This window comes from Asparagus officinalis, chromosome 7 (assembly GCF_001876935.1).
Source record: "Asparagus officinalis chromosome 7, Aspof.V1, whole genome shotgun sequence".
NCBI lineage: Eukaryota > Viridiplantae > Streptophyta > Magnoliopsida > Asparagales > Asparagaceae > Asparagus > Asparagus officinalis.
This window is the reverse complement of record NC_033800.1, coordinates 132,502,524-132,517,542: the sequence shown is the minus strand read 5'-3', so window position 1 is coordinate 132,517,542 and position 15,019 is coordinate 132,502,524. Positions and strand designations below refer to the sequence as shown.

The window sequence follows — 15,019 nt, the reverse complement described above, 5'->3', positions numbered from 1 at the left end:
CCGAAATGATGATCAGCACCGCCCATCGTGATTTGCACTCAACATGATCTATATATAGAAAAAATATATATTGTTTTGAACTTTTTAACCATTATTTTAGTTATGTCTAGCAGGGACGGCTGTTAAGCTACCTGAAAAATTAGAAAGCGATTTCAAAATGAACATTTTTTTACACAAAATGAGCAAAATCGACCTTCTCAAAATAAAATTAGCATGTTTGACCTTTTTCTTGCTAGCTGGCCAAAAAGAGGTCGAAATTGCAAGAGTAAGCTTCATAATTACACGGGACTACTAATCATGTGTAAGTATAGTAACTAATCTCCCTCCCAGCTCCTCTGTCTGGTCGTCGACGCCCGCACCACAGGTTGCCGCCGCCACCGCCATCATCGTCTCCTACATTCTCTCCGGTCATCTTCCGCTTTTTCTGTCTTCTGCTACACCCAATTCGCCGTCAAGATTCCCTACACTGGCGGCTCGTTCTCGTACCTCCGCCGACGCGCTCGGTGACTTCATGGCCTTCATTGTCCGCCAGCCAACATCCTCCTCGGAGCCCTCGTCGGAGCCACCGGCCTCGCCCGCTCGTGGACTTCGTACTTCTCCGCTCTCATCAAGCTCCACGTTGATGCACTCGCCGTCATCACCTTTGTCATCATTGCGGGGTTCTACCCACTCGAAGATGACCAGTTTGCGTTGAATTTCTGGATGCTTAAAACACAAGACTAGCAGTCCCGTGTAAATTAATGAGCTGATTAGTAACCATTAATTACACGGAACTACTAGTCTTGTGTAATTAAAAAACTAATTTAAGAAAAATCGACCGTTTTCTGCCAACATCGGCAACGGCCGATTTTGCTCATTTTTTTCAAAATAGGTCGATTTTGCCTATTAAGTTTTAAAAAAGGTTCATTTTGAATTTTTTTTGAAAAATTAACATATCAGACTAGTTTGATTCATATTGGAGAAGACTCCAAATTATGTGAAAATTTTATCATATATATTTCATGACGTTTTGAACAAGATGTACGGTGCCGATCATGAATTTGGTGATCTGATTAGTCTAGCTCACAATAAAATTTGAGCTCACCATCTCATAATATATCCTCTTATATTTAATATATTTAATTAGAATAATTAATATAAATTGTGTGCCATTTACACGAGATCGAATTATGAAATGAAAATTTAAACTAATCTTATACATGCCCGACATATGTACCCATAATTTATTTGAAAGTATAATCCTTAGTTAAAACCCTTATAATCAAACAAGTTTCTATCCTAAGAAATAGTCTTACATTACGCGTGTCGGTTATGTATGCTAACTTTATGTGTACGCCCTTCTCCTAATAGAATTCTATTAGATAAATAATTAGCTATAAAAAATTCATCTAAGCTCTAAATTTTTATTAAATTAAAAGCTAATCGATCTAGTTTGCTATAATATCATCCTCGCTCATGTTAGTCCACAATTACCAATAAAAAGGGATGAAGTTTCTGTCTAGCCACCCTATCTTTTTTATTTATAAATTAGAAATTAATTCAAATTTAATTAGATAATTCAAGTTTAGTTGTTGAGAGATTTACTTTTTACTACAATGGGTATCTAGATTATTTCATATTTTGAAGAAACGATATCGATGAGATTTGCCAAGAAAAGTGTAAAGGTCAGGGGTGTTTGTGAGAAATCACCTATTTTAGGGGGTGAAATCAAAATTTCAAAGTTGAGAGGTTATTACGACATCCTAAAACTAAGGGGATTTCTCTGAATTAAAATAGTTAAAGGGGTTTTCTAAGCACCATAAAGAGTTCAGTGTATCCTTTTACTGGTTGGAAGATTTTATTAACCGCAATAAGTATTTAGGTCATTTCACATTTTTAAGTTCTTTGCAAGAAAAGTGTGAAGGTCAGGAAATATTATTGCAATATATTTTATGGTAAAGATAACCTATTTTGCAACCAAGTTATAGTAAAGAAATAAACCAAAAAGAAGCAATCATATTATTTGATCACGTGCAAAGCACGTGCATTCCTACCTTGTGTGCTTCTCTGTGTGTGTAGACAGAGAGAGTACTAAATATGAGCTACACCTTAACAGATGAACTACCAGGAGACAAGAGTGGGGGAGGAGTGTGTGTGCGCACCCCCTAAACATAAGCTTCCCGCTCTTTTAGCAAAATAGAAAAACTACTAAGAGACAACAATATTGAGATCCACTTGCTCCGATGTGTCTAACAGGATAGGTCTCACCACTAATTTACCTTTTGTATCTCATTTCGTAAAATGAGCTGCCACCCGACCCATTTTTCCACGTGCTGTGTGCGCGCAAGTGAATGTGTGTGTGTGTGTGTGTGTGTGTGAATGTGAACAATGTTTATTGTATATGTGAATATGCATAATTTGCATACATATAGATGTGTTAGCTTTATAAGGATGATGACAATGATACTTCTAGGAGATAAATGTGTTAGCTTTATAAGGATGATGACAATGATACTTCTAGGAGATAGACACTACTTCCAATTCTCTATTTCATTAATCCAAATAATCAGATGAAGAAAGTTAAGTGTCAGGAAAACTAGACAAAGTGTTTTACTTTTTTTAACATGCAACAATCATTATAAAGACTTGAAATGTTTAGGAAAACTAGACAACGATACTTCTAGGAGATATACACTACTTCCAATTCTCTATTTCATTAATCCAAATAATCAGATAAAGAAAGTGTCAGGAAAACTAGACAAAGTGCTTTACTTTTTTTAACATGAAACAATCATTATAAAGACTTGAAATGTTTAGGGAGAAAGGAATGGTTATGCTTTTATGGCTGCTTGAAGCATAAAACCTAAAGAAATATAAGAATTGTAGGCAAGAGGGTACTTAAAGAGCACCATTAGTTGATAACATACCTTCAATAAAGCCATCCAGCAAGCTACCTCAAGTGCCTGAGCAGCTTCATCAATTATTACCAAATCGAAAGTATTTGTGTCCAATTTGTGAGAAAATGCACCAGTCAGAGTTGTTAAAATTACATCCGCATTCTTCATAACATCCTTGACCGCAAGCTGCTGTCTTTTCCTTTCTTCTTTGGAAAGTAGCCTAAGTTCTTTTCTTATGTCCCTCTTCGCCCCTCTATCTTTGGTTTTTAGTAGCTTTGCATTTAGAACCTGAGGATATGACGTGGCAAACAATTAAAACAAAACCGCAGTGAGCAAAAGGCAGGAGGGACACAACCTCCACAGAAAACCTAAAAAACTCTGTATAGCAGTACCCAACCTTAAAACTTAAGAGCACAATAATAGTACAAATATTCATGCTTATACGAAACAAACAAAGAAAGCAGTCTTTTATTATCACGTTAGCTTCGGAGATGAATATAATTACCTTCATTTCCTTGCGGATATCACTGGCCAACGAACTGTTATCACCCCGCAAAATCTAAAGAAAGAAACATATAGAAGCATAAGCATAAGAGTAAGAAATCCAGTATTTTATTCTTAAAAAAGAGAAATAAGAGGATATAGAAGCTTTGGAACATAATTTAGAAATAAAAACATGAGAGAACTGAAAGTAAATTAAAAGTTTTTTTTTTTTTTGATCATTGAACAATGGCCAGCTATAGCAAAGAGGACTTTGGAATCGTGCATTAATTGCCAACAATGGTAGGAGAGTCGGTTGGAGGGAAGGAGACGCAAAGAGTGGGGCTCAGGGGACAGAGAATGATAAAGAGAAAGGCCGTGAGAAATCCTGGTTGAACCCTAGTCGAATTGGTTGGGGAATTAACATTCTAATTCAATCGGGTAGAACCAGTTGGGTTGACTATGTTAATTACATGAAGCAGACTGCTTAATTGGCGTACAAGTGCTAGGTACCCAAACACTAACTTGGGGCATCAAAACTAACGTCCTGCAGCCTGGGAGTCATTTCTGACAAAGCAATACCTAGGTTAGGTATAATCATACTGAAAAGACCACTATGGTTAGCCTTTAATTTACAATGTCATACTTTATACATTCAGCTGCATCTATATTTATTATGCTAAAACATAAGAACTAAATTTTATTTTTAACAATTCATAACATAATTTCTATCTTATATGTTGTGTGAAGCATTGATAAAAGACGGTAGAAAATATTTAGATGAAAACACAAGCATATCTTTACTTCAAACAAATTGCCTCTTACACAGTTTAATATGAATTTTATATTTCTTTCATTGTGTGCATTTATTTCATTGTGGTACTGAATCTCTGGTACGTGTACCACACTTTCTGCAAAGCAAAGCTGTTGAAATGTGCATTTGTAAGCACATACACATTTCTATATACAAACTGTAAATAAAGGGGGAAGAGATTACAGTACCTGTGCATCAAGCGTGCTCTCTAATACTTGAGGCAGCAAACGTGCAGGGTGGCCCAACCTCAGAAGCTTGACTCTGAGGGGAAAAAAAATAAGTAGTGAAAAAATAATACATTGATTATCTTTTCAATTAAGTGTAGTAGGGCCCAAAAGTATCCATAATAATATTTCCATCCAACCACTTAGATGATTTATTTCCAATTTTCCATTTAGTTATGAAATAGCCTCCTTCATGATATAAGATAGCATGTTTTAAACAATTACCACAATAAAAAAGAAAACCTTCACCATGCTCTTCCATCAGCATAAACATTGAGAACAAAGTTTTAGTTTGTAAATATTTTAATACAACGTGAGAACAAAAAAGATGAAATGAAAGGAAATTAAGAATATAATAATTCAAGAAACTTTTGAAGAATGCTAGATGATTAAAAATACAAAAATTCAAGTAAAATCTATTGCCTTTCTAGGAACATCTATACAGTCAGAGAGGTGGATGTTCCACTCATTTCTGTCTCTGTTCTGCTGCTTTTTGCAATTACTTTATAGTTGAGAAGAGTCATTCTCCTGATAAGAACTTTGCATGCCAAATTAGGATATCAATAACTGAAGAAAGCAACAATGGACAACGATAAACTTATTCCATTGAAATTACTTATAGTTTTATTCTTTAAAGAAAAGGACTGTGGTGGTAAGCATAATATATGACCTTTTTTCTTGAGGTAGGTATATGATACAACTCATATTGCACAGATACAGGTGCGGGTGCAGACACAAACACACATGGATGCGGATTCGGGACACGGCAAATTTGTAAAAGGTAGGATACATGGACATGGCTATATACATACTAGGTTTTATACACGTGCAATGCACATGCTTAAATACCATGATTAAGTATTTTTGACTAATTTTCTAACTAAAATTTGTTCCCCAGTTCCACTTTAATAGTTTATGCTCACTTTTGTCTCTAAACTTTAATATTGCGATTATTTATTTTCTTTGATGTTTGTTTAAATGGGCTACACCCAATTTAAATTTTCATGTCGATATTTGAATTGATAGAAAACAAATATAATTTGAAGCTAATTTGAACTTTCATATTATTTTGACTGACATGAAACCAAGCTTTACTTGAAAAAGTACAATGTTGTAAAAGTAAAAAATATTGAAACAATATTATACAATGAAGGTGAATATTGAAAACCAATAAGGCAAAATAATTAGTTAAAAGTATGCTAAAAAGATACAAAAGAGAATATCAAGTTTGTTCCTATTCATTGATAGACTTCATAAAAAATTATAAATTAAAGATTAATACTAACTCTAGTGTACTTTCATATGATAAAAGCATATGCACAAGCATATAAAAGTACTGAAAAAAACTTATGAAACTCGCTTCTAAAGATTCCTAAATTCACTCAAAGTAATTAAACTATTCTATTAAATATTTAGAAAATATTATCTTTTATTCCTTCTGTTTTATTTTTTATTGAGTTAAAATCAATCCTTCCTCACCTTTATCTTTTTCCCGGTCAATTCTAGAGTAGTGTCTTCATCATCTACTCGATTGTGACATCAGGATAGAGTTATATTTTTTGTGTTGTTATCTTTCCTAGGCTCGTTAATATTTTATCTTATCATTTAGCTTCACAAAAAAGTTAAAAATGTATTTTCGATGTTCAACACAAACTTCTTGAAATACAGACTTTGATTTTTTTATTTCAATGAGAATAAATATTAATTTCATATATATCAAATTCTTTGTGCTCCTGATTTATTACTTAAATAATATTAGGAGCTACCTCTTTTTTTCTCTACAATGAATTCTTATGATCTGCATCTAATAAGACTTTTTATTATGTCAATAATATTACATTTGCTCTATCCATGTCATTTTTCACAAATATCTAAACTAAATACCTGTATTTTTTATTGCCAATTTGCTTTATATTATAATATTAATGTTTAATTTTTTTAGTATTTGAAGAACAAAGTATGAAATTTATGAATGCTCACTAATTTTTTTTATATCTTCCATGGAGAACTCTTCTTTGATTGGGATAAAGTTATTAAATTATTCTTCAATGTAACGCTGTTGATGCTTCTTTAATAGACATGCCTAATGTTAATGTCAATTCAAATGATTCATGGACGTTTTTTGAATTTTAGATTAATTTCCGTCACTTTCTCATTTACAATGGAAATAGCTTGATTCTTTTGAAGGATATCTCTAAATATTCTGATAGTTTCTCCATACGTAATTCATTGTATTCTTTTACCCTATAAATATAATTAACATCAGAGATTAATGTTTCTAAATTATAATCAATTAATGCTAAACTATTATATTATAGTCTTTTATCATTTTTATGGATTTAAACATCTATCAATTGATATTACTAATGTGTTTTGCTGCTCTAACTTATTACTAAATTTTATGCAGTTGCTTTAATTTATATGGTATCAATAATTTTTAAGCTATAATATTTTCTAAAATTTTTATTCCTTAACCGGATATTTTTAATCAATTCTTATTGCTTTTACTTACCATTATCAACTTAGACGATCTTTAGATGCTGAAAAGGGATAGTAAACCCTAAATTGGAAATTAAATATATATATTTTAATGAAAGAATGCCTAACAATTACACTTTTCTTTGTCAAGTTTTAAAATTTTAGCCCTTTTTGTGGTTTTGAACTTTAAGCGTGTGATTTGTAATTTTTAAAACTTTGGAAGTATTTTTAAAAAATTACTTTTAAGTTTGGTAGTTGTAACTTCTATGTTTCATGTACGGTGGTAATTTTTAAATTGCACGATATTTCTTACAACTCTAAAATTTTGAGGCTGTTTTTTGCAATTGTTAAAACTATATATTAATTTTTAAAATTTTTAAATTTTAGCGGTCTACCAATAGTTTCCAGATTTGATGTGTACTGATTATAAACTTATAAAATTTTAGAGTTTTTTGCGATTTTTAAATTTTGGAAGAGTTTTTTCTACAACTTTGTAACTTTGAGGTTAATTTCGACAAATTTTAAATTTTTAGGTGCATGAGAGTAATCTCTTGAATTTATTTTTTGTTATTTGTAAATTTTAAAAATTTTAGAATTTTAGTGTTTTTTTAATAATTTAAACTTTTGAGGGTATTTATATAATTTTTTGGGATATTGAGAGTGTTAAGTGTTAACTAAAAATTTTAAATTCTTCAGAGGTTACTGTTAATTTCTTGATTTTATGTTTGTTATTTTAAGTTTTAAAATGTCAGTAATTTTCAGGTGCATTATGATAATCCTTTGAATTCATCTATGTTGTTTGCAAGTTTTAAATTTTAGAATTTAAAGTGCTTGTTTGTAATTTGAACTTTTGAGGGTGTTTCTATACTTTTTGAGATATTAAGATGTTAACCGTAAATTTTAAATTCTTCGCAAACTGCTGTTAATTTCTTGATTTCATGTTTGTTGTTTTAAGTTTTTAGACGTCGGGATAGTTTTTATAATTTTTCTTGATTTCATGTTTGTTGTTTTAAGTTTTTAGACGTCGGGATAGTTTTTATAATTTTAAACTTTTCAGGGTATTTTGTGCAAATTTAAAACTTTTTAGGTTTTTTTGCAATACTTTATGTATTATAGTACATTAGTTGTGTATGATTTCTTTATCTTAACAAACTAAAACCATAAAGATATTTTATATATTTTTTTAATATTATTTTTTTAAATTGTTAAGCTATAGATAGTTCACGTAGGATTAGGATAGAATATAATTATGATTAGGATAGATTAAGATATAAATGATATATTTAAAATAGTAAAGGGTAATATTGACCATAGAAAGATTTTTTCGAACTCGTGCTTTTAAAGGGAGTATGATTTGAAATTAATAATTTACATGAGATCGATATAGTTTTTTTTATTCAAATGTTATGAGAACTAGATTCCCTCTAACATTTTTATGTGTTTTTTATTGAGTAGATTATAAATTGAAAAATCGCTTGTTTTTGAACTAGATACCCAAACGACACTTTAAATCCATATGTATGAATTGGGTATGGGCTGAAACAAACCCGACCCAAATCCAATTAGTTGCATAAATTTGAGGTAAAGCGGAAGATATATGTCCAAGAAAATATATTATGAGTGTTTCAAACTAAAACAAGTATTATATAATTAACTATATGTTTCAATAATTGTATCTATATATTCAAGAAGTGTCCAAGGAGTGTTGGACACGGACACGGATACAGGCAGTGATGGACACGGATACATGAGCCCAAATGAAGCTCTGGTAAGTATAACTAAGCAGACTTTGATGTAATGTACAGTTCTGAAAAGTTAGATTTCAGTTTCTGCAATCAAAGCAAGTCAATAGAAATAAATGATGTCATTCTTCTTTAAACTGATATGTGAATACCTGTAAGGAAAAAGCCGCTCAACTATGTTGTCAACAGCAATATTTGAAGCAGCACATGCAAGTATCTTGGAACCACGTTTAATTTCTTGTAAGATAATTTCCACTACAGTTGTGGTTTTCCCCGTTCCAGGCGGCCCATGAAGCAAAAACACACTTCTAGACATGAGAGCCTTTGATATTGCATTTTTCTTCAAAAAAGAACAAGAACAAGAAGATCCGATAAGTACATGATGAGAGAACCACATACGGAAAGAATTTTCATAGTATATAGAAGTTTGCCCTATTCATTCCAAAGAAACACGCATTTTTCATTGACAGTTGCCTAAATGCTTTCTTCATAGTAAAGTAAAATAAGACCTTAGTAATGGTCACTGATGACTGAACAAGATGCCAAATTGTCTGACCAACTTCATTTCTTATCCATCTCCTATATGTCACATAAGTGCACCTGCGTTATAGTCTAACAAGTGACACACGTCATCCCCCTACAGTGACCCAGTTCTGCTTCTGATTAATGATGGCGTTCATGGTGGGTTTCAAATCTGGATTTATCAAGATTACCAATCAAAAAGATAAAGAACACTAACAATCAATTGATTTAATGATCTTCTTCGATGTATTCAGCTCTTGGTAACTAGCTTCTTACTACTTTTTTTTTAAATGATGTTGAAGACTTGCATTATGGCTTTAGAATCAGGAGCTTTTAAATTTACTATCTACATAGATAGCTTATGATCATCTTTTTATAATAGTTATCTTTCCCAATGAATAATTTTCAATCAATGATAAAGATGAAATTTTTTATTATCACATCCTCAATTTTACATGTTTGCATCTTTGTCTCTTCTCTTTCCACAGACAACTAATAAATACGTAATTATTGAAAATTTGAAATGACCTCAGAAAATGCCCCAACTGAGCAATAATCCCTAATACCGATTCGCTCATGCCCTTCTGGGGCAACCCATTTTAAGTAGCATTACAGATCACAAGCAAAGCATATGGTGGAGCTACTACTGCTGATCAACCTTTTATATGAAGATGTAATATATGCTACCACAGGCTTCAGAAATGGATGGTACAAGCAGCTTAACCTCTGGTTTATAAATTGAGAACTTATGAGAGAGAAAAAAGGTGGAGATGAGAAGATAGCACAAAAAAGAACAAAAAAAAATGGTGCATATAATGAACAACTGATGCAAAGAGCTATTATTCAGAGAACAAGGTCCGAAGTTCTTGGGATCCTTGTTGTTCTTCTTCTTTGAACCAGGCTCCTGATATTCTGATGAAGCAGAAATATAATGTTTTGGCCAAGATTCTAAATATGATCTGATCAGTTTTTATCTGTTACTGTTGATTTATTTCTGTTTCAACCTTTTGCCTGTTGTTTGTCCCCCTGTTAGAGACTCTCCTATTGCCTCCATATCCAGGAGTCCGGGACTTACTTATCTCCATCTCTGAGGCGCTATTGTCTAACTGTCTGAAAGCTTACTATCTGTGTCCATGCCTTTTCTCTGTGTTGGGCACCCTACTATGTCTCCATCCCTGAGACTCATCTCCATGTTTGAGATCTGCCTATCTGCTTTTTATGAGGCCAAACATATTCATGATCTGGATATTCAGAATCTCAGATTACAACAGTAAAGCCGAACAACAAGAAAATCTGTGGTGACAGAAGTTGTGATATTATTGCCAATTAAGTTGCTGAGTGTTGAGGATTGGAATGAGATGCCTACTTCGTGCAAACTATGAAGATTGACAAGATAGGTCACATATTACTAGAGTGATGCGTTCTGCTCTCTCTTGAGTATTAGAGTAGCTAGTATACTAATAAAGTTAGATAATTTTATTTTAGTCCCACAATGACAAATCTATATCTGCGTCTAATTTCTTTCCTATAAATAACACCTATCTCTCTCTCTGGGACAAATTTCTTTTTCCACCACAAGACAAATCAATCAAACCTAGCAAGAAAAGTATAATACAAAAGAGCTTTACAATTAAACTCAAACAGTGTTGGAAGCATAATCGTATTGTTTAGGTTTGTGGAACTAAATTTACAGACAATAAATTTTTCATAGGAAAAATTTTAAAATAGCATTACCAAATAAGATTCTGAATAAGTGGAAGAAAGAAATTGTTTAAAATAATGGGAAAATAATAAAAACATGTGCAGGCATGGATGGCTGGATTGACAAGAAAAAAAAAAAGAACCTGGGAATGGTCAAGACTCTTGTTGTAAGGAGTAAATTGCAAGGCCTTATTCAAAAAGGTAGGCGGTTTCTCCCCAAATAACACCGGAACCAAATCTGATGCAGGTCCCTTCTGCACTCCCTTACTCAGTTGAATTAAAGCATCCTTCATCCTGCGATATGTAACCTATGCGAAGTGTTCAGATATGCGTCTTAGTACAAGAAAAGTAATGTGCAAAAAAAGAAAGATGAAAAACATCAATGCAGATATACAAGTAAATGCTTTCGTATTTATTTCTAAGTTTTTTCCCAGAACATGAGAATGGATCATGCAAGCATAAAGATTCAAAAAAGTTATACATGCTGGATTAAATATGGATATCAAATTAAAAGGCCTAGTTACATGTCTTACATGGTTGTATGTCATTCACGCGACTACATTTCTTTATGACGAAATTCAATGTTCTAGTAAACAGAAAACATTAATGCAGCTAGAGTAAACTGGCTCTTGCTTTTTATGTGCATATGAATCACTAAATCAACTGTTTTCACTTATGAAGAATTCATGGTTCCCCTAATAAACATGGAACCACAAGTTAGCTAGATATTGGTACCCCATAAGGCCATAAAGGTAAATCATATAATTGCTTGCATACAATAAAGATAAAAGGCCACTTGGTATAGACTATAGAATATAGACTGGTTGCTCTTGCCTTCCTGAACGCTTCTTTCAGACTCCAGTGACTAAGGGAGAAAAGATCTATAGTTATGCAGCCCGTTCTTCAAAAGACATCTCCAAACAACTAAAACTCTGTTAATACGGTGACTTGTTTTGAGCAATCTGGCTTCATCAGCTGGTGATCTCTGTTGGAGCCTACTAGTATTCATCCTCAGTTTGAATAATGGCTAGTAAATTGGTAATAATATGGTAGAATACAATATCCATGCAGGGGAACAACAAATCCTTCAAAAGTAGATATAACAACACAACATGGCTATGTGCGTAATGATGTGCACGTGCTGTGTCTGCATATAGTAAACATTCGCCTACCAAACAGGACACTGTTCATGAAAAGCAGAAAGACCAACAAATAAAGCTTTAATAAGTTAAATCAAGTTCCTAAGTAGGTCATGAACTTAAAGAAAGAGAACTAAAAGTCCAGGCCAACCAATAAGTTATGAACTTATGCTGGACCTCCCTCTGCTCACAAGGTGTTCAATCTATACTAAATTTTTTGTGATTAGGGCATGCCATCTAACACATAATTAGACAGCAACGGCAGATGCATGTGTACCTTGCGTCATTTTTACACTTCTGATCTTGATGTTAAATATCCATGTATTATGAATCAATGATGATGGTATGATAGCCTTTCCACACTAACAATAATGCATGCAGAGGTCCTCTGTGGTTGGAGTTAGAGCCAACAATATCTAGGGAAAAGATATATTTTTTATGCATATGTTGTCATGTAAGATTAACAGTGTCTATTCTAGCACTAGCCACTAAGTACTCACTCTCCCAGAAACCGGAAGAAGAATCATAAACCTTAGACAAGATTGATTAGCCCACAAGAGAAAACCCTAGCCCCAAATTGTCTCAAGCAGGTTCAACCAGGTTTGGATTAGTCCCATATCTACAACATGCATGGATCAGGTTAGAGACCCATCAAATATAACATGCTCCACTTCAAAGTGGGACATGATGCTCAACTACGCTCATTTAATGCTCAACAACTGATTGATAGTCATACAATCTGCTGGTTCAAGTTGTTGTCAAAACAAAGTGCTAGCAGCTACTCACTATACCATATGGGAGCAAGCATAAGCTACTACTACCACAGCTGGCAGAAGTATGCTTTTAACTTTTTAGCAATAGTCAAAAGAAACTGATGTCATGCTACTGAGTGCAATCTTCTAATAAAATGAATAAAAAAGGAACCTACTGATTGCTACAGCAGTACCTCATTTGCAACTTTCTCTAGGCGTAAAGGACTGTCTAAACCATCTTCAGGAATTTCATCAAAAGCAACCGTGATAGAAGAGTCCTGCTTATAAATAATGAATAGGTGTCATGCAGAAATCTGTCCTGCTTATAAATGATGAATAAGTGTCATTAACAAATCTAAACTTAACAGGAATTAGAAATCTAACGGTAATGAGCAAAGCATAATAATACCTTTAGTCGATAAACTACACCCTGTCCAAGAGAAGGAGAACCTGGATCTGCCTTGTTTGGCTTTAAAACAACCACATCATGAGGCCCAAACTGCAAGCAGCATTTAGATATTTGAGTAAATTTCTAAGTTTAAGTTTTGATAAAATAGGCAAAGAATGGTGAGAGAGCATATTTGTGAAGTGCATGTACACCTTCATCTCCTAATCCTTTTCCCACTAGCATCAGGTGGACTTTCAAGCACAAGGCAGAGGGCTCAATGAAAAGGCTACGAGTCCTAAGACTTATGATGGAAGTAAATCTGACACCGTCCTCTAAGGCAGTACATGTTATACTTAAATATTTATATCAAATTATCAATTTGCATTTGAAGCTGAGAATAAAAGATGCAAAAATGGACTGAAACAAACATTCAAAGAAGTACAAACGGTGTAATTGCTAATGCTTGTCACAAAAACAATCAATGATACAAATAATGGTATAACTGTATAACCCATAATAGAGCTTAATCAACAAACTTCTAAAAAAATCAGCATAAAGTGCTAAAAATTGCAAAAGAACAAGAACAATAGTTCAAAAGCTTTTCCTGGTCAGTAGTAAACCAAGCATAAGGCGGGCATTCGGAACCTTCAAGAGTCACAAGCCCTTAAAGGTCCCTAATTATAATTGCTTCAACTAAGCTGATGATGATATGGTCCTTTTCGTAACTGTCTTGTATTTCATTGTTCACATGTGCCAAGCAAGGATAAAGGAGAATCCATGTCTAGCAGTACAAAAAACTTGGTTAGAATGCTATGAAAAGAATCCAAAAATAATAATTTCAGGGTTCCCCACCAATTAAGAGGAAACGGCCCTTTAAAATGGCTAAAGGGGGAAAAACGATCTGCATAAATTGATCCCACATTCGGATATAAACTTCGCTACTGCTGTTAGTGCGGCTGTATGTGATGATTTCCATAAGTTCTACGCACAAAATGTTGTATGAGATCCTTACTTGTTTGACAGTTTTAAACTTTATATCTAACCCAACAGTTTCTAGGTGCATTTCATCTAGACCCAGCAGCTTGCATTTTTTTTTAATCTAAAAAATAGATATAATTAATCTTCATAAAAGCATTTTCTGCTACAAGTAAATTTTGTAGCAAAATGAGGTTATAAATGTGATTTACGTATCTATTAAGCATTAACATGTTTCATGGAAGTGATAACATGTATGCTAAGCAAATATCAGCAGCTTTACTTGTAATTCGTATACTATCCAGTTAAGTGAAAAACGATAATGCTACGCATTTGATGCACATTCATTTTTTTTTTAATTCCATGATGAGACACACCAAGATAAGTATACTGTTAAAGTTATCGCTGCAGGTCTAAGGTTTTAGCTCATGCGTTACGCATCTCATTTTGAATAATCGTACAGGAAAATAATCGCAACTTCTAACAAGATAACAAATAAGTTAAATATCAGAAGAAAAAAAGAAACCTTGTGCGCAGGAAGAACATCTCCTCTGTTAGGTTGGAACTCAAGAAGTGTTTTCCCCATTAATCCTGTCTAGTAATCCAAGCAAACAACAATAAATACAGTTTTTAAATAAAAAAACAATAGTTTAGTATAAAAAAAATTATAGAGACCTCTGCATTAGTGCATTTGAGATTGAGAACAGCTGATCCTTTCCTTTGAGCAACATCCAAGGTTCTTGATGAAGACGAACCAATCGATGCTGAGATTTCAGCTTCCTGAACAAAATTTAACTCTTTCAATTTTCCAATAAAGGAAACTATTTAAGCAACTGATGAAACCCTAACCCTAACCTTCTCCAGATCAATCAAAGGCGACATCGACGAGACGAACTGTTCAACGGAGAGAGCCGAGGACTTAACTCCT

At 33.2% G+C, this 15,019-nt stretch overlaps 1 protein-coding gene across 1 annotated transcript in view; it reads right to left on the bottom strand.

The window, feature by feature from the left end:
- Window positions 1-15,013, bottom strand: part of LOC109848591 (DNA-binding protein SMUBP-2) — a 19,714-nt gene extending 4,701 nt beyond the window's left edge. The window contains exons 1-10 of the mRNA XM_020418166.1: window positions 14,947-15,013; window positions 14,767-14,871; window positions 14,618-14,686; window positions 13,138-13,227; window positions 12,923-13,006; window positions 10,981-11,145; window positions 8,767-8,954; window positions 4,359-4,431; window positions 3,382-3,435; window positions 2,907-3,164 (exon numbers count right to left, since the gene is read on the bottom strand). Of these exons, the coding sequence (XP_020273755.1) occupies window positions 2,907-3,164; window positions 3,382-3,435; window positions 4,359-4,431; window positions 8,767-8,954; window positions 10,981-11,145; window positions 12,923-13,006; window positions 13,138-13,227; window positions 14,618-14,686; window positions 14,767-14,871; window positions 14,947-14,973 (1,113 nt within the window). The 5' untranslated portion in view covers window positions 14,974-15,013. The remainder of the gene's footprint in view (window positions 1-2,906; window positions 3,165-3,381; window positions 3,436-4,358; window positions 4,432-8,766; window positions 8,955-10,980; window positions 11,146-12,922; window positions 13,007-13,137; window positions 13,228-14,617; window positions 14,687-14,766; window positions 14,872-14,946) is intronic.